General features: G+C 34.0%; 2 protein-coding genes across 9 annotated transcripts in view; one reads left to right on the top strand and one right to left on the bottom strand.

The window, feature by feature from the left end:
- The window catches only part of LOC111705043 (von Willebrand factor A domain-containing protein 8), a 32,162-nt gene extending 27,456 nt beyond the window's left edge, over positions 1–4,706 (bottom strand). Inside the window, exons 1-5 of the mRNA XM_023477470.1 lie at positions 4,627–4,706; positions 1,832–3,957; positions 1,609–1,757; positions 759–851; positions 304–369 (exon numbers count right to left, since the gene is read on the bottom strand). Coding sequence (XP_023333238.1) covers positions 304–369; positions 759–851; positions 1,609–1,757; positions 1,832–3,941 — 2,418 coding nt within the window. The 5' untranslated portion in view covers positions 3,942–3,957; positions 4,627–4,706. The remainder of the gene's footprint in view (positions 1–303; positions 370–758; positions 852–1,608; positions 1,758–1,831; positions 3,958–4,626) is intronic.
- An 846-nt stretch (positions 4,707–5,552) lies between these two features.
- On the top strand, positions 5,553–17,287 carry LOC111705079 (serine/threonine-protein kinase stk11). Of its 8 annotated transcripts, XR_002765939.1 has the most exons (18): positions 5,553–5,715; positions 6,188–6,766; positions 7,334–7,456; positions 7,586–7,649; positions 7,925–8,016; positions 8,774–8,878; positions 9,085–9,173; positions 9,660–9,819; positions 10,162–10,290; positions 10,955–11,052; positions 11,390–11,450; positions 11,779–11,860; positions 12,293–12,359; positions 12,792–12,927; positions 13,190–13,311; positions 13,482–14,140; positions 14,400–14,469; positions 14,987–16,285. XR_002765939.1 is itself a non-coding variant. In XM_023477514.1 (16 exons), the coding sequence occupies exons 2-16, from the start codon at positions 6,275–6,277 to the stop codon at positions 13,597–13,599; spliced, it is 1,938 nt and encodes a 645-aa protein (XP_023333282.1). In that variant the 5' UTR covers positions 5,553–5,715; positions 6,188–6,274; the 3' UTR covers positions 13,600–14,532. The 8 variants fall into 8 exon arrangements, 1 of the variants encoding a protein (XP_023333282.1); XR_002765940.1 differs by lacking the exons at positions 14,400–14,469; positions 14,987–16,285 and adding an exon at positions 17,063–17,287; XR_002765941.1 differs by lacking the exons at positions 14,400–14,469; positions 14,987–16,285 and adding an exon at positions 16,515–16,846.
- The last annotated feature ends 1,067 nt before the right edge of the window (positions 17,288–18,354 follow it).

Genomic DNA, 18,354 nt, shown 5'->3' with positions numbered 1-18,354 from the left:
CAAAGGACTATTATTTAGTTTCTATCTGAACCATAGGACTATTATTTAATTTTTACCTGAACCAAAGGACAATTATTTAGTCTCTACCTGAACCAAAGGACTATTATTTAACTTTTACCTGAACCAAAGAACTATTATTTAATTTCTACCTGAACCAAAGGACTATTATTTAGTTTCTACCTGAACCAAAGGACTATTATTTAATTCTATCTGAACCATAGGACTATTATTTAGTTTCAACCTGAACCAAAGGACTATTATTTAGTTTCTACCTGAACCAAAGGACTATTATTTAGTTTCTACCTGAACCAAAGGACTATCATCGTAAACTATAACTCCCTCTCTCACAGACGGTTGCAGTGTCAAGGTCTAAAAAAATATTTGTAAATATTTGTATTAATTTTACTATTTAAAAAAGTATAAATATCAAGAACTGGGAGAATTAGATCTTTTCAAATAAAAATTTAAAGAACCGAACTGCTCTGCTTTTTAAGAAAAAAACCATAAATCAAGTCGAAATGTAAACCATATAAATCAGTATTATTGTTATTTAAATTTTTGAACCAAATATAGATTTGAATAAAAATAATAAATTTTGTAGCTTTGGAATAATATTTTTGACAAGTTTTTTGATTTTTTAAAATGATTTTAGATGGGTTAATAGAGTTAAATGTTTTGACACGCGTGTGTGTGGTTAATATAACAAAAAATTATACAAATAATTTTATTTTAACAAAATTATAAGAAAAAAATATAACCTGAACTGTGGTATCTCTGTTCAGTTGAACATATTCTCTTGGTTTGTTAAGAAGATTTAGTAATCTATCCACCAGCTTATTCTTCCCTACACCCTAAAGTACAGTGTACCGTATTATCATACTGTACAAATTGAACATCATGGCTTTTTAATTGTACATAATAGCTTTGTAATTAATTCGACTCTTCCCTGCACCCTGTACACTGTACACTGAACACTGTACACTGTACACTGTACACTGTACTATAGAGGGTATTATACTGTATATATTGTAATTAATGGCTTAGTAATTAATTCATATACAGTGTACGGTAGAGGGTATTATACTGTATAACTTCAACCATAATAGCTTGGTGATTAATTCAACAGTTTATTTTTTAGTACACAGAAGAGGTAATATTCCGTACATAGTGTACAATGTCATAAGGAATCATAAGGAATTGAAATCTGCAAGAGACCCCATTGTGGGCCCCCCAGACCGCCCAGAAAGCAGGGTGTACGTACATTGTACAATAAATATTTCATCATCTTTTTGCAATATGTTAAATACAAAAAAAAATTGTGTTTAAAAGAATTTTTACGGAAGAAATAAGATTGTTAAAAATTATGCTACAATAGCATTCAAAATTCTTTTTTAAAACAAATAATTAACATCACTATATATGTTTTGTTTTTACCTTAAGAACAGATTAAAATTAAGGTTTAAACAGCTATCTATGTATATTAGAGGGAGATACCTTAATTTTCCTGTTCATAATTAAAAAACTTCTGTCACGGTTTTAATAAGCGGTAACTTGTGAATTTTGTACAGCACAGATAAAGCAGGAATTTGTAAAAATATTGTTACTAACCTGGTTTCCAACAAGTAGTAAATGTTCTCCCAGCATGAAATCCTGTAGCATTGCCTCCATAAGAGCTAGGTTCTGAGGAGTATCATAGAATAGAGTCTCAGGGACCTTACCCTGGGTCTCTGGGTTAAACAAGGGAATAGAGGTCGTACCTGAATTGCAATATTTCAAGCTTAAAAAGTAGGCATGCAATCAGAGATTTTTATCAAGCAAATTCTGAAGTTACCTATTGTAAGTACTTGATCTTGTATAACACACTGTATATTCTTGTCCTCTATGGTCTTTACTTGTTTAATCCCGTTCTTCTCCAGCACCTTGTCCAGTGTATCCTTGGCCAGAGTAGGTAGAAACCTTGCTAGACATGCCTTGTTCACAACAGAGTACACTGATTCGTCAGGAAACTTTTGAAGTCGTCTTCCAACTCTAAGCAGTTGTCTTGTAGAAAGTGAAGTTGCAACACTTCGCAGTGCGGCATCCTCGGAATTACGAAGCGCATGAGTAACACGCAAAATTTCTGGAAGAATACTTCCTGGTGTGCCGGTCATCTCTGTTATTACCTGGAGTTCTTCTGTCTGACTAAGGGACCTCATGTCGTGGTAGAGGAACATTGACAGAATTTCAGGAGTCAACCATTGACCCTTTCCAGTCCCTGTTGTGGGTGGTTCTGCCAGTGCAATTATTCTAAAAGCAGGATGTACCATTCGTATCCCTCTCCCCTCAAGCTCTTCTTTGGATAAATTCAGCTCCGTCATCAATGTGTTAAAACTTGTTTCAGACAAGAGTCGGGTTCCATCGTAGAGCTGAAGTTCTCTGTCATGAACTAATCTTTGTATTACTGCTAAACTACCTTTGTGTACTCTGTGAAGTCCATCTAGAACTGCCAACTGGCCATTAAGAGCTGCATTAACTAATGGGGACAGCCGCCATACAGTGTCTCCTGTATCTGTTGTTGTCCGCTGCTGTAAAAGATCTCTGGCTGTCATATCCTGATAGAGTTGAATAGTCTCAGTCTTATATCCCAATAAATCTCCCAGATTTCGAACTAAAGCACTCTTCCCACAACCCCGAGGACCTACCAAGCAGATATCTGATGTAGAGTGAGAAAGCAGTATATCAGCCATCAACCATGAATGGTAAGGAGTAGTTACAAAGTCCTTTGAGGTATTTACACTTGTTCCCCCGTTAACAGTTAAACTCCTCACCTTATTTCCAACCTTAATCTCTACTTCTACAGAATGGGGATTCTCAGAAGAGCGTGACACTGATTCAATTGAGAGCCGCTTAATTTTGTTTCCCTGAGAGGAGATATGAAATGTTTGCAATGTATCTTCTACAGATTTTTGACCATCTGACGGAAGGAACAATTTATAAGGATAGAACCTCGAGATAAAGTCAAGGGGAGTAAGTTCAGGTACACTATTGTAAATGGGTAGTCCAGTCACAAGGTTCTCCATAGGAAAATCTAACAGACCCAGACCAGAGCTTTCTTCAGTTAGGAGCGTATGACTGAAGGAGAGAAGTCTAGACAATACTTCCTTGTCCACATTTGGTGCCAATGAGATGATGACATCAAGCTGTTGAGCATATGGGAGATGTTGGATGTTTCGAGCTTGAAACCTTGATCTTAAAGGGGGGTCCAGAGGACTACCAGTGTACTTTGGTACTGGTAATCCTAGGGCTATCACTCTGAAGTCTTCACTAACCCTCATAAGTCTCCACTTCTCCATAACCTCAGCCCCATGCTCTGCTAATAGAGAGTCATACCTAGCAGCTGGAATTAACAGTCTTCCATCTTCTAAATGCATCTCTCGATTCTCCAGAAGATTATTTAGAACAGGAAGAACATTACGTTCTACCTTCTCTATACCTTCTAAAACTAGAACCCGACCCTCAAGAGCAGCTCTAACAGCTGCCTGGTCCATGTAGTGAGCTGTCCCAGACAAAATTTCTCTTCTCTGTTTTAAATCTGACTCTGTTGTGTCTCTAGACAAGGCAACATATTCCATCTCTCGTTTTGTTAGTTCTAAGTACTGTTGGGTAAGCAATCTACGGAGGGGTCCAGGACGCCCAAGGAGAAAAATATCTTGACCTAGAGAATCTTTTTGCATCATCCACTTTAAATCTCTTATAGTTTCTGTAGGGATATTTTTAGGCAGGTAGTTTTTAGGGACTAGCTCAGGATTTTTGGGGACTTTGAGGGCCTTAGATACTCCACCAATTTTAATAACTTCTTTTTGTGTGGTATAGACAAATTTTGAGGTGGAGAAGTAGAATTTGCTGTGATTGAAGCTGCCTAACAGCTTACAGGTCAAGTTTTTGTGTCTTAGGGCTGACATTACGGCTGCATCTAGTCTAAAATAATAATTAATCAAAAAAACATGTTGTGGAATTAATTTAAGTCAGGCTTAAAAATAAACTTTCTCATTGGATCATTTATAAAAGACCTAGAAACGTTACCCATTCATATTTTCCAACAACATTGACATAAGAAAAATTGAGGTTACAACATAGCATTATATTATGTAACCGTGATACTCATATACATTTAATAATAATTTGATGACCGGTTTGAGGTGTCTGTCCTAGAGAACGATTAACGGACCCCCCTCCCACGCCCCCCCTTTCAATTTTGCACATAACCTATCCAAAAAAAAATCAACAAAATTAGTATAAATTTGGAGTTATGTTAGGTTAAGACACTTTCTGGGCAGAGACCTGTTGCTAGGACAGGCTAGGGGACCGAGTGCTGTAGCTAGGACAGTCTAGGGGGCCGAGCGCTGTAGCTAGGACAGGCTAGGGGCCGAGCACCGCGGCTAGAATTGGCTAGGGGGCCATGTTGCTGCAGCCACATGACCAACTAAATCTTAGTTTTAATTATGAGATGCATGTACAAATTGATTGGAGGGTGGGGGGTCCAAAAATCGTTTTCTAAAAAATTACCAGCTTGAGTTGACTTTCTTTTAACTCTTTAATAATTCAAATAAATCAAGTACAGTGATTTGCAACATTTAAAAAGATTACTTCAAAGATCAACTCCTGTTGTTTTGAAATAATTTGATCTTTTCGTATGCTAACTGCTTTATCTTAGTTATTAAGGTTTTTGTCCACTGATAACAAGCTTTAATTATTATAAAATATTTAAGAAAACTAGTTTTCGTGATCAGCTGTTTCAAAGTAAGGTGCTACATAACCCGACCTAGCCAGTAATCAAATCTATCGTTTCTTCGAATTTTCTGGGGCTTGTACTTGCTTTGCGTTACTAAAATGAACAATAATTTTCCCTAAATTTTAAGTCGTTTTCCCAAATGTCAAAAACTTTGTAGTCGTTTCTCTCCTGGTTGCTTAGGTTGATTGTTAAAGGAGCTAAGTACACATTATGTAATGTACACAATAACCCCAATAAAAGCGCTCACAAATAGTGAACAAAGACGAAATAAATTTTGAATTTAAGAATTCTTTGCGGTATTCAGACATCTTAAATCTCAATTCAGTTTCTGCGAACGTTCTGTCTAAAATACGGAGTAGGTGACAATTCGTTTAACCAAGTAGTGTAAAAGATATAAACCGACTTTTTACGACCTTCATTGTCCAAAACATCGTACGGCGCGACAATATTGTCACTTGAAAATTGAAATGTAATCTGAATTTAACTTTGCACTGACAATTAAGATAACCATGAGATTTTCTCTACAATTTTAGCTTTTTGTTTTTAAGTTGCCGCTGTTTCATTTATATCACTATATTAAGATGGAGGATACAAAATTGATAGGAGGGGGGGGGGCTGGGGTCCAAAAATCGTATACTAGGACAGACCCAAAACCTTTAAAACTCATTTTTATCATTCGTGTCATGTCCCACAAAAAATTTGGGCCCAATCAGTTCTGCCGTTTTGACGTTTATTGGTTACAAACAAACTAACAAGCTAAATTTATATATAGATTGGGTTCCTATTCTAATATATCATTTCTTTCCAGATAGAAAAATTAAGTAAAAGTGAATGAAATTGCATGAATTACAGGAAATTGCATGGGAAGTGAAGTAATAGTTTGATAAATTGCGAGGTATTCTGTTATTTACGAAATCAAGATGGAAGCCATTTTTCATGAACAGGTAGGATTTTTAAAGATTCGTAAATATTTAATTGCTATATTTGCGATTTGAGGTCTCCAGCCAGATAACTTGATTTTTCTTTAGTTACAAATCGGTATGTAATATCCTAGAGAACGATTTAACGTATTTTCCCAAAACCGTTTTCAAACTTAACTTCTAGCAATCATAATGTTTTCTTTTAATGATTACTTTGTTCTAAATGGAAAGTATCACTGTTTAGTTTTTATTTTCCAGTTAATGTTTTAGTGTTAGATATTAGTTTGTTTGTGTGTTTCTCCAACATCCTTGATTTAACACCTTCAAAAACTAATCTTGAGGTTTCATGATACGAGTATTTTAAAATTCTCGAAATTTAAGATCCATGATATTTTAGTATTTTTACCTATTGAACAATTGTAAAGGATGTTGGCCCCTGAAGTCGAAATTAAGTTCTTAAAGTTTTTTACTTATCTTCAAAACTCAACTTTTTCAGGCGGTTCAATCCCCACCTCCTTGATCAGAGGCCAGCATCCTACAGCCTCTATTGTAAACCTCCCCCTTGAACCAACTATGTGAGGTCATGGCGGAGGGTGTCGAGGAGGGTTTGGAGGATCCAGGATCGGATCCTCCAGTAGCTGAGGATGTAGAGACCGTGGATCCCCGAGGATCACAAGAAACGGAGGATTTAGCCTCCAAGGATTCTAATTCTAGTGATGATTCAAATAAAGATTCTTGTGATTCCAATACTCAGCACATTGATGATGATACTCGTAACACTGAACCAATGAAAATTCAATCAGATATAAAAACTAGAACTGTACCAGATTCTAGTGTACCAGATTCTAACACACCAGATAATCCACCAAAGGTTTCTCCTGTTTTACCAGAGATTGTTAGTAAAGAAAGTGAAGATGTCTCCAATGTCGAGCAGGATGTTCCGCCTGCTGATCATTCTTCCCCTCTTGTTGAAGAAGAGCCCTTGAACGATATTACCCATCCTCTTTTCTCATCTAAATCTATTCTGGAAGAGGAGGAGAAGGAGGCTGAGAGAGAAGCCGCAACAACCGAACAGGTTAGAACATTAACTTTTACGGGTTTTATTTTGTGACTTTTTTGGTTCTTGACTTTTGATTCTTAATTCCTGACTTTGGGTGTTCGGCTCCTCACATTGTTTACGCCCCTAACTTTCCCGAATCTCTGGTTTCTGACTCCTGACTACTCTTTTTTAATCACAATTCATTGGTTATGAGTTTCCAACCCTGACTAATGACTTTTTACCCCTGATTTATGAAGCCGGGCGCTCCTCTTCCGACTTACCTGACTTCACAAATTTCTAAATTGTGACTCCAAATTATAACTTATTTCCAGAGGTCCATATAATTCCATCTAATACGATTCCAAATGTTGATTGATTGATGTTAGGGACAGAAATTTACAATGTTGTAAACAATTGGAAGTATGATGTTAGTTGCAGAAAAAATTCCATTCTGCAGAATGTAAACTGCAAGGGAGTGATTATTTTTGTATATTAAGTTCACAGTGACACAGAAAGTGTATTTTCATGCTCCTAAATGCACTTAGAAACCCGATCCCATTCGGGTTCAGAAATAGAATGACATGGACCCCTCCTTATTTCTAGAGTGGGGGTGGACTAGGATTTACACTTGGAGCTGAGAGTAAAGCTGATATCTTGGATTCTCTAGCTTTCTCAATCAAGCATAGGGATTCTTCGGGATTCATGCAGGAACAGTTTATGGATCAGGTATAATTTGGGTGGTGAGGGTTCTCCCATGGTTTAAAAAAGAAATAGTTTCAAAAGATTCAAGAACTCCTAAAAATAGGAATTTGTCACAGTGTAACATTTCCAATATAATTGATTGTTTCACCCTAGGATGTGATAAATCTAGCAGATTTCCAGTCTGGGCCCCCGCAACAACACCGTGTAGGATATCCAGGTGATCCAGGGCAACAGTTGATTAAAGAGAATAAATACGTTATTTAAAGAGTAACGTGCCCGATTCACAGCGGTACTCTATAAACATATATCTGAGAATAATCGAAAAATTGTCTTTTTTCTGTTTCCAACTTGTGTCGAATGTCTTCCCAGCATACGTTTAAAAAAGCCCACAGTTGAAAACTATCAAATTGATTTATTGAAGGATTGTTTATTGGTTGATTCCTTAATTTTTTGATAAATCGATATATTAAATTAAGTTATAATTTTTTATAGGACCTGCAACGGGTTGGTCTGGAACGGATTCCCAGGCTGGATCTACGGGAAAGTTCTCCGGTCGGTGGAGTGGGGCGGGAAATTATGAGGAGGTAGGAAAAACGAGAAAATAAATAGAGATATTTAAAAATGGATTTTTTAAGTCTGTTCAGGAGGGATTGAGGGGTGGCGGGGTTAATGTCTCTATATCTAGGACTGACTGGAATGAACGGATAATATCTCTATATCTAGGACTATGGTAGGGATGAAAGGATTGTATCTCTATATCTAGGACTATGTCTGGGATGAAAAGATAATATCTATATATCTAGGACTATGGTCGGGATGAAGGGATAATATCTCTATATCTAGTACTGTGGTTGGAATGAAGGGATAATATCTTTATATCTAGGACTATGGTCGGGATGAAGGGATAATATTTCTCTATATCTAGGACTATGGTCGGGATGAAGGGATAATATCTCTATATCTAGTACTGTGGTTGGAATGAAGGGATAATATCTTTATATCTAGGACTATAGTTGGGATGAAGGGATAATATCTCTATATCTAGGACTATGGTTGGGATGAAGAGATAATATCTTTATATCTAGGACTATGGTCGGGATGAAAGGATAATATCTCTATATCCAGGACTATAGTGGGGATAATATCTTTATATCTAGGACTATAGTGGGGATAATATCTTTATATCTAGGACTATAGTTGGGATAAAGGGATAATATCTATATATCTAGGACTATGGTTGGGTTAAAGGGATAATATCTCTATATCTAGGACTATAGTGGGGATAATATCTTTATATCTAGGACTATAGTTGGGATGAAGGGATAATATTTCTCTATCTAGGACTATGGTTGGGATGAAGGTGGTGGGGATAATATCTCTGATCTATTAACAATAAGACGAGTGGACAGTAAAGATGTTGTTTACAAGAAGAAGAAAGCCGCAAAGGTAATTTTAGTAGTGTTTTTCTATCTCCGCAGTTTGTATTGGAGAGACGACGCCGATATGGATTTCTTTAAAGGGTGTCAATTTAATAGAATTAGAAAAAAAATTAACGAAATCAGGAGTGAAGGAGTAAAAACCGCTTAGCAATTGTTAAATTTTCTTAAATTTTCAGATCTAAGAAAATGGAATTATTACATTTTTTTGTTCAGTTTGTTGGAAAATACGTGTTCGGAGATATTCTTGGAGAAGGAAGCTATGCTAGGGTTAAAGAATGTGTAGATTCTGAAACCTTGTGCAGGTAACACCTCACCCCCCCCCCCCTGCTCCCCTCAGTATTTAATTTATTATAATTACTTTTAAGAGAGCACTCATTTAAACTTCCTTGTTTATTTATCTTCAATTATGAATGTAATTACTGAGATATCGTCGGAATTAAATATCATTGAAAATCCTTTTCGGTACAAACAATGTAGATTGTAGATAAATCTTTTTACGGTTAAAAATAAATTTATTTTGTGGATTATTATTTTTTTGTCTTCACTAAATTACAGTACAAAAAATTGTTAAAGGATTTTTTGCTGTACTGGGGAAAAATATCTCTTTGGGGGAAGTTAATAGATTTTGGGTAAAAAAAAATGGAAAATATGAAGAAACTGTCGATATCCTATTTATATTTATTTTCCTCAGAGTTTCAAAAATCTCCCCTTCCCCTGGGGGGGATGTGTTAGTGTTGAAAATATAAACCCCTGCTTAATTATTAACTGATATTTTACGTAATGCGTAGACGAGCAGTGAAGATTATGAAGAAGCGTAAGTTGCGTAAGATTCCTAATGGCGAAGAGAATGTTAGACGTGAGATTGCCTTGTTAAAATCCTTGAATCATAAGAACGTTATGAAGCTCATTGATGTTCTTACCAACGAACAAAAGGGGAAAATATATTTGGTAAGTTACAATGTTTTACAAAAGTGGTGCTGCCCCCCATTCACGGATTTCCTATTCATTGTGGGGAATATTTTCGTAATTAAATTCATTGTTGTACTATGTACATGTGCTTGAGTACTAATGTATTGTACAGTTGCTAGAGTACTAATGTGATGTTGTATACAAAGGCTTGAGTACTAATGTATTGTAGTACAGGTTCTTGAATGCTAATGTATTGTTGTACAGGTGCTTCAGTACAAATGTATTGTATAAGTGCTTGAGAATTACTGTACTGTTGTACAAATGTTTGTTTACTAATGTATAGTTGTAAAGGGGATTGAGTACTAATGTATTGTTGTACAGGTGCTAGAGTATTGCTGTACGGTACTGCAGGAAATGCTGGAGAAAAGTGTAGATAAGAAGTTTCCGCCTTGGCAAAGTCATCTCTACTTTACCCAGCTCCTAGAGGGGCTGGAATACTTACACTCAAAGGAACGAATTTGATATAGTTTTATAAGCCTAGTTTAAAGCCTAGTTTCAAGCCTAGTTTCAAGTCTATTTTCAAGCCTATTTTCAAACCTAGTTTCAAGCCTAGTTTCAAGCCTATTTTCAAGCCTAGTTTCATGATTTTTAAGTGGTCCATTGAGCACGAAATAATTTCGAAATTGTACTGTGAATAAAGTCTCATTTCATTTAGTGGATTCTTAAACCTATTTGAATCAAATGAACATCAAACTGTTTAAATGAACTTGAAGCATACTTTCAATTTACCCTCCGTGCAAAGATAGCAATGCCCGTATAATAACGCTTTCCTTAAAACCTTAATCAGATCAAAAGATAGCGTCGTTGGTCTGATTAAAAAAATCTTTGATTCTGATAAAAATTTCCATTATTTCTTAAATAAGCAAGATATACTCAAGTCACTTTTAAAGAAAAATCACACATAAAAGAAACAGTTTATATGAACAAAAACAATCTAATTCATACTTGACCAGACAAACCTATTACGGATACCTTTTGCTATCTTTGGGTAGAGCCAGGGTTACTTAAAATTACGCTTAAATTCTCTTCAAATGTCGTCTTCCTATTCTAAAGTTTTATGATATTGATATAAAAAAACTGACTAGATTATAAAAATAAAAGTTCTGTTGATCAGGGAATAATCCACAAGGATATAAAGCCTGGAAACCTGCTGCTGGATCGAGCAGAAGTTCTCAAGATAGCAGATTTCGGAGTTTGTGAGCAGATTGATATGTAAGTATTTATAAAACAGCGCTCCTCCTTTAAAAAAAAAACTCAACTCATTTTCGACATTCAAAATATTAAATATTAAGAAAATAATAAAATGAAGCTTCAGTAAATTAACGTTTTTTTAAATAATACTAGCTGAGGAGCCCGGCGTTGCCCGTGGAATTTTTTTTTAATTTAAATTTAATTTTAGCCTGCCGACCACCCAAGAGTCTCCACAAAAAATTTTAGCCCACTCGCTCCAGCCGTTTGGCCGGCTATACGCAACATATAAATGAATGTCTTGTTTTATTTTATTGATTTTGAAGTTTTTTTATTATATCCATTGTAATTTTTGTTTCAGGTTTTCTCAGAATGATCTGATAAAGACAAGTCAAGGAACCCCCTCCTTCCAACCACCAGAGGTAAACAAGACATAGGATAGTTTCGGAGCAGAGAACTTGGAATCTGATAAGATTTAACTCAAGAATCTCTAAAATGGAGTCTTAGGCCATCCCTGCAACTTTGATTTGATTTGAAAAACTCATTAGATTTTCAGGTTTAGTCTTAAGACGCAGAAGTTATTATAATTCTAATTTCTTAATTTGATTTGATTTGATTTGAAAAACTCATTAGATTTTCAGGTTTAGTCTTAAGACGCAGAAGTTATTATAATTCTAATTTCTTAATTTTCTATATTTATATCATACTTTTTTTTCTCCTCCCATCAATTGCTGATTGTTTTTATTCCAGGTTGCGACCGGTGTAGATTTGTTTTCGGGGGAAAAACTTGATATTTGGAGCTGTGGGGTTACTCTGTACAACTTCAGTACAGGTATACAGAATTAGTAGATCAATGAATACTGAGCCCGGAGGGGTAAAACAGTTTTTTAGATATCAAATTGTATTATTGCTTATCTTATAAATTTCTTATTCTTAAATAACCTTCACAAATATGTAGACCTCAGAAAGGCTAAAGACTACTTTCTTAAATTTCCGGCACAATGTGCATTGAACATAAGTACAGGTATAGAGCAGTGGATCGGTTACTTAGTACATTGACAACTTCAGTACACGTAAACGTAGCAATATAGATGCAATGAGGTTTCTCCGTGCAATGTACACTGTACACTGTACACTGTACACTGTACACTGTACACTGTACTCTGTACTCTGTACTCTGTACTCTGTACTCTGTACAGTACAACAAAGATGAAAAATTTGCTTTATTTTATTAGGTACATTTTTACCGGAAATCATTTTTTAGGCGATTACCCATTTCAAGGAGACACAATCTTTAAGCTTTTTGAAAATATCGGTAAAGGTGAATTCAGGTAGATATAAAATATAATATATATTTATCATAAAATAATAATCATCTAAAAAATAATTGGAATTAGGAAACATTCTATTTTAATCCGTACATTAGATGCACAATGCGAAACTTTGTCCAGGGGTGTATATTTTCTCGTAAAAAAACCCCGCCCCTTATAAAAAATATTTCTCCCCAGGAGTTATGTATAATTTCGCGGATTTTTTAGGGTTTTATTCGCAGAATTATGGAAAACAAATTATTTTCAGGGCAAACTAAATTTATTTTGGGTAAACATTATCAAAAAGAATGGGAAAAAACTTGCCAAATTAATGTCCCATTTTTTCATTTTTTTAAATGTTAAAAAAAAATTTAGATAGTGTAAGTTAAAGTTATTTCATGCTGAATTTATTTCTGCTAAAAATTCCATGTCGTATGAACTAAATTATTTTAGTTTCCATGTGGGTGTGGACAAGTTGTTAGAGGATCTAGTGACCCAGCTGTTAGCCCTGGACCCGGCTGACCGGCCAAATGTCAAGCAGGCCAGACAACATGATTGGTGCAGGAAGAAGTTTCCGAGATCATCCCAGGTTAGTTTATCTAGGGGTATATAGTTTTTTTTTTAAACATACCTCCCCTTATTTTGAAAATGAACTCAGAATTTATACGCTAAATTGGAACAAAATATATTGCTTTTGATGAAATTAAATGAAGTTTTGTAAAAAAATGTTGGATAAACCTGCTAGTTGATGCATATTTTTTTCTATTTTGATATATTGTTTGTTTTGCTGCTTACTGACCGATTGATTAATTGATTGATTTTTTTTGTAAATCATTGATTTATTTATACAGGCTGTGTGTGCTCCTCCATACCTGGATGATCCATTCCTCTCGACCACTGTTCTACCCTACCTAGAGAACCATCACTATCCGTCCTCAGAACCTGAGCTCATCTCAGAGCATGATCTTAATAGGTACTTTCTATACCTATACCGATATTCCCCCCCCCCCTCTCAGAGTACAATTTTAATAGTTACTTACTTATCTCAAATATAATCCTTTTCTTAGACGGGAGTCTAAGGTTTTTCTGGGGGGGAAAAATCTCCGTAATGTTTAGATAATAAATAATCCTTGTAATATTTAGACAAGAAGAGGCAAGACTTGAACAGCAGCAAGAAGAAGCTGCAGAGCTAGAACAAGAACGACGAGAATCAAAGACGACATCTTGTATTAAATTAAAGAATGGGTGCAAACAGCAGTGAGAAGGAAAACAAAATTATCCTCGCGTTAATGTACGGAAATCCGTTGACTGCGTGCATAACAAACTTCAAGAAGGTGTACATTGGCTCCATAGTGCTTAACTAACTTAGATCGGAGCATAGTCAAACTTCAAAGTGTTTGTAGATCGGATTAAATACCATAGTTAAATCTCAAAGTGTACGTAGATCGGATGATGGAGCATAATCAAACCTCGAGGCGTACGTAGATCGGAGATTGGATGACTTACCATAAATTAAACCTAAAGGTGTACGTAGATTGGATGATATACTATTTTCATTCAATAAGTTTTAAGAAGTTCGGATAATGGATCATAGTTCAAACATAAAAACGTTCCTCAAAATTATATCACCATATACTAATCTTGTTATTTAAGATCTTTGATCAAGGATCACTACTAACGGACTTAATCCATGATTTCGCCTTATTTATTAATTTTGTTACCTGAACGAATTTTACCAAAAGTTAATATTTTGAACAGTGAGCTAGATACTTAAATAGTTTGTCCTTAGAAGTTCAAATCAGGTAGTAATTAATATTTATTAGTCCTGAGTTGGGAACTTTAGAATTGGATAACCCCGATTGCTTAATCTGAATATTCAATACTTAATTAGAGTTCGCTCATAGATCGTGTACAGAATTTCAAATTTTCCGGCCTCTCTCGATTGGTTGAGTTTCATACACTTACATAAATTAATCTTGAAAATAACAAAATGGATCAAGCATTGATCTCGAAATTTACAATTCTTAAGTTTTCAGCGCTGAAGTATTTATTACTGTTCAGATTTAGTTTACTACCTAGACAAATGTAAGCTAAGGTCGAAACTTTTCAATTGTAAATCATTAAAGGGACTGTAAGCATAATTTCATATGGCTCTCTATTGATAGATGACAATGCCCAATTCACTTGTAGAAAATATAAGAATTAAACATTTTTAAAGCAAGTAAACAATTTTTTCCACATAATTGATCAGATAAAGGTTTCAAGGGTACTGTTGCGAACAGTGCTCAGGATCCGAATCCAAGGGGTAAAATATCAACCGAAAACTACAAAAAAAAACTGTACTCTTAAGACCCAAATCTGAACTGTTGAAAGAAAGGAGATTATAAAAATTTCCTCATTTCTGATTGATTCATCTAGTTTTAGGATAAAAATAAGCGAAAAAAAATAAAACAAAATTTGAAAATTATTTTTTGTTAAAAAAATTCAGTAAATCTTTAAGAATTTACCTGGATCCGGATCCATTTTTTTCCAGTGCGGATTCAGGATCCGGATCCGCATCAAAATTTAATGGATCCTAAGCACTGCACTGGTTGCGAATCGAGCTTAGTCATTTTAAAATAGAGGGTCACTTAAAAGTACGCTTTTAGTCCGCTTAAATTTAAAGAAATACCACAATATTAGTTCTTAACTCTGTCTTTGTTTTAATTTACGGTTTTTTCCGTAACTCGGGGATTATCTGCTTTTTACTCGTGCTATTGATTGAATAATTAATTGAAAATCTATTTAACTTTCAACTAAAAATACGCTTCTAACATTTAATAAATTGATAAACTTCCTTACTTTAAAATAGTTTGTATAACATAATAAAATGAACGAAACTTAAAACAGTTGTACTTAAAAAAGTTTTTATTTTTCAATTTTGCAAAAGTTAATTTATACCTTAAAGGGATGTATGGCGTTGAACTGAGAATGTAGTATTGTGGAGAAATTTTTTACGTATTTGAGACCTATGAGACGTTTTTAAGGTGTATACTTGTTCAGCAAGAGCACAAATTCAATCCTTTTAATCCTTAATTTTTTAGGGATGATTTTTAGAATCGGTTTTTTAAATTTATTCAATAACGACGACGAAAAATGTAGTAAAAATTCTGCATTAAACTAATTAGTTGTTTTGAAACAGGTTGAGAGAATAAAAATTGACGATTATCATGGAAATAAGTAATTTTATTCAGTTATTGGTTTCTGTAAGTGTAGTGTCTCTTTGTTCATAAACATTTTCTGTAGATTTCCTGGAATTTTTATGGAAAAGACGACATTTGAAGAATTTGAAGAAATCCGCGACCAAATTCATAAAAAATGATAAATTCAATATGATGATAATGTACACATAATTGATTCTAAAATTGATTTATTGAGAATTATGTTCCGAAACATCTAATTAGTTTAGAAAAGGCACATTCTGCAAATTTATGTTAAAAATTTAGGCCTTGTCTCTTTGTCATCATTTCAGCACTTCAAACAACAGCAATAGCGTGTCCCTTACATTTACATTCTGGGAAACAACTCTCCAATACCTCATTTATTTATTTTTTGGTTTTTTTGAGCTGTCAAAATTTGGTTAGAAAAGTTTGATTCATTTAAGCACTGGCTCCTTTGATTATCATGTGATACTTCGATTTCCATTCTAAGAATGAGACTAAAGTAACTTAGGATGATATTTTAAGGAAACTATTAGTCGAGTATAGCCAGTTGCTAGCAGCCTAGCCATGATGAATCGAGAGCTGCCGATCATAGCAGTTATGATCGGAATGTGTTTTTCAAGCAAACTCTGTCCTTTTTACAGGTTTGAATCCTGGATGCTTTTACTTAAGTAATAGTTTTTTTTTAAAGTTTCAATTGAGAAATATGTTTCTTAACATCAAATTTGTTTACTGTAGAATTTGTTTAACAATTTTTGACGTCGTTTTTAATAATTTAAAAAAAATCTATTTTTAAAATGTAACCATAAAAATGAATGATTTCGAACGTCGACGCGCTCAAATTCAGTAATTATACATAATTAAAAGGTTTATATGTCTAATAAATCCTAAAGAATTTCTCCACAAAACTACATTCTCAGTTCAACTACCACGCATGATATTGCACTTATAATTTAAAGTTGAAAAATTATGGAAGTTTGTCCAATATTATGAAAATTGCAATTCTTAATTACAAGACTCGTGTACAATACTTGCATGTGTACTTAAATGCACTCGCTTAACTTGTATGTACAGTGTACAGTGTATAGTTTACACTTACAGGTATCAAAGTTTAGCTGCTATTCAAATTTCACACACGAAAAAAATAACCCCCCCCCCCCACACCGATCGCATATTCATCTGGTTATTTTGTGATATTATTACTACTTATTAGCTATATAGATTATAGATTTATAAAGAAGAAATGTTTTTTGTTTGTTTATTTGAATATATTTGTAAAACTAAATGGATAATATATGGGGCATTGTTTCTGTCTGTTTTCTAGTATTTGCAAACTTTTATTTGTATTTGTGTTTTCAACAATATTTGGATATATTTTTTCAATTAATCTTTTTTTGGGACTGAAATTTATTTTAAAGTTTGTCATGGTTTTGTTTTTTAATCGTTTTTCATTTCTCCTGTTTAAAAAAATAGAAACCCTGTAATTTTGATTAAACCTAAATTATTTATTTTGTTTCCTCCTAGAGTAGCTGAAAATAATAATCGTTGTTAAACCAATAATTTTCCTATATACCTCACAGACATTTGTAAATAAACTTGTACTTTATATTCCTTGATAAATTAAATTCACGGACTGTAGAGTAGGTTTATACAACTATATGTGTACATAATAATTGTTTTATATTTTGTTTTGATATCATGGATCCAGTTTTTCAACATTTTCATGATTGAATAAATTGTTGTACTTAGTAATATCGTTTTGCTTGCTAGTCAATAATCAATAATCACCAATCAAACCTTTTCTGATCTTCAGAAATTTATTGTTATAAATATTTTAAACATGGTTTATTAATATGTAACTACTAAAGGACTTGGGTTGGGAAATTTACCACCCTTGGGCAAATTAAATAAAATATCCATGCCTTGTGCTAAGTCAAAAATTTCATCACTAAAAGACGATAAAATTGTGCACAACACACTGCTGTGGATGTTTTTTGGCAAACTTGGTTTTGGGAACCCTTGCTAAAGTAAAATTCCCTTTACTTTCCTGTTAAAAAAGGTGTAATAATTGCAATTCTTATCTCTTAACCAGAAAATTAAAGTTTATTTTTTTATTTTTTAGCAAGAAGGATCTCTATGTGCTCAACATTGTCTCAACTCTCTTCTACAGGAACCAACAGATTTACTTATAGCTCTACTGTCCTATCTGTTGAATCTATGTATTTCAAAAGATTCCCAGTCCTACTATCATATATGTGCAATCTATATATTTAAAATAGAGTTCTTAGAGAGGACACCCAGCTCTACTGTCCTATCGGTGTAATATATATTTATTCACACTCGATTTCTTAGAGAGGACGACCAGCTCTACTGTCCTATCTGTGTAAAGTATGTTTCCAAAATAGATTTCTTAGATAGGACAAGAGAGGAAACACAGCTCTACTATCCTATCTGTGTAATCTTCTTACCAAAAATAGATAATTCAGAAAGGACAAGGGATAATTCAGGTGCTCTACAGTCCTATCTCTGTAATCTTTATTTACAACTTTTTGAATTTTAATGTTGTTGGGATCTAGGGCCAGTTTTACAGTGCAGTAGATCTAGCAGATATAGCTCAGGTTAGTAAATAATTTCATTAAAAAATATTCGGATATTTTTTCATTTTTCTCTTCACGTGGTATATACATTATACAGGATGGCCAAAATGTACGGATTGTACGTATTTTTTTAACCCTAAAAGTGTAGAGATATTTTTAAATTGTACGGATTTTTAGCTTGGAAATAAAACTTTTTTTGACGCATTTCAGCAAACTTTG

Source organism: Eurytemora carolleeae, unplaced genomic scaffold, assembly GCF_000591075.1.
Source record: "Eurytemora carolleeae unplaced genomic scaffold, Eaff_2.0 scaffold18, whole genome shotgun sequence".
NCBI classification, from domain to species: domain Eukaryota; kingdom Metazoa; phylum Arthropoda; class Copepoda; order Calanoida; family Temoridae; genus Eurytemora; species Eurytemora carolleeae.
Note: the sequence above shows the minus strand (reverse complement) of the source record. Positions and strands in the feature narration are given on the sequence as shown.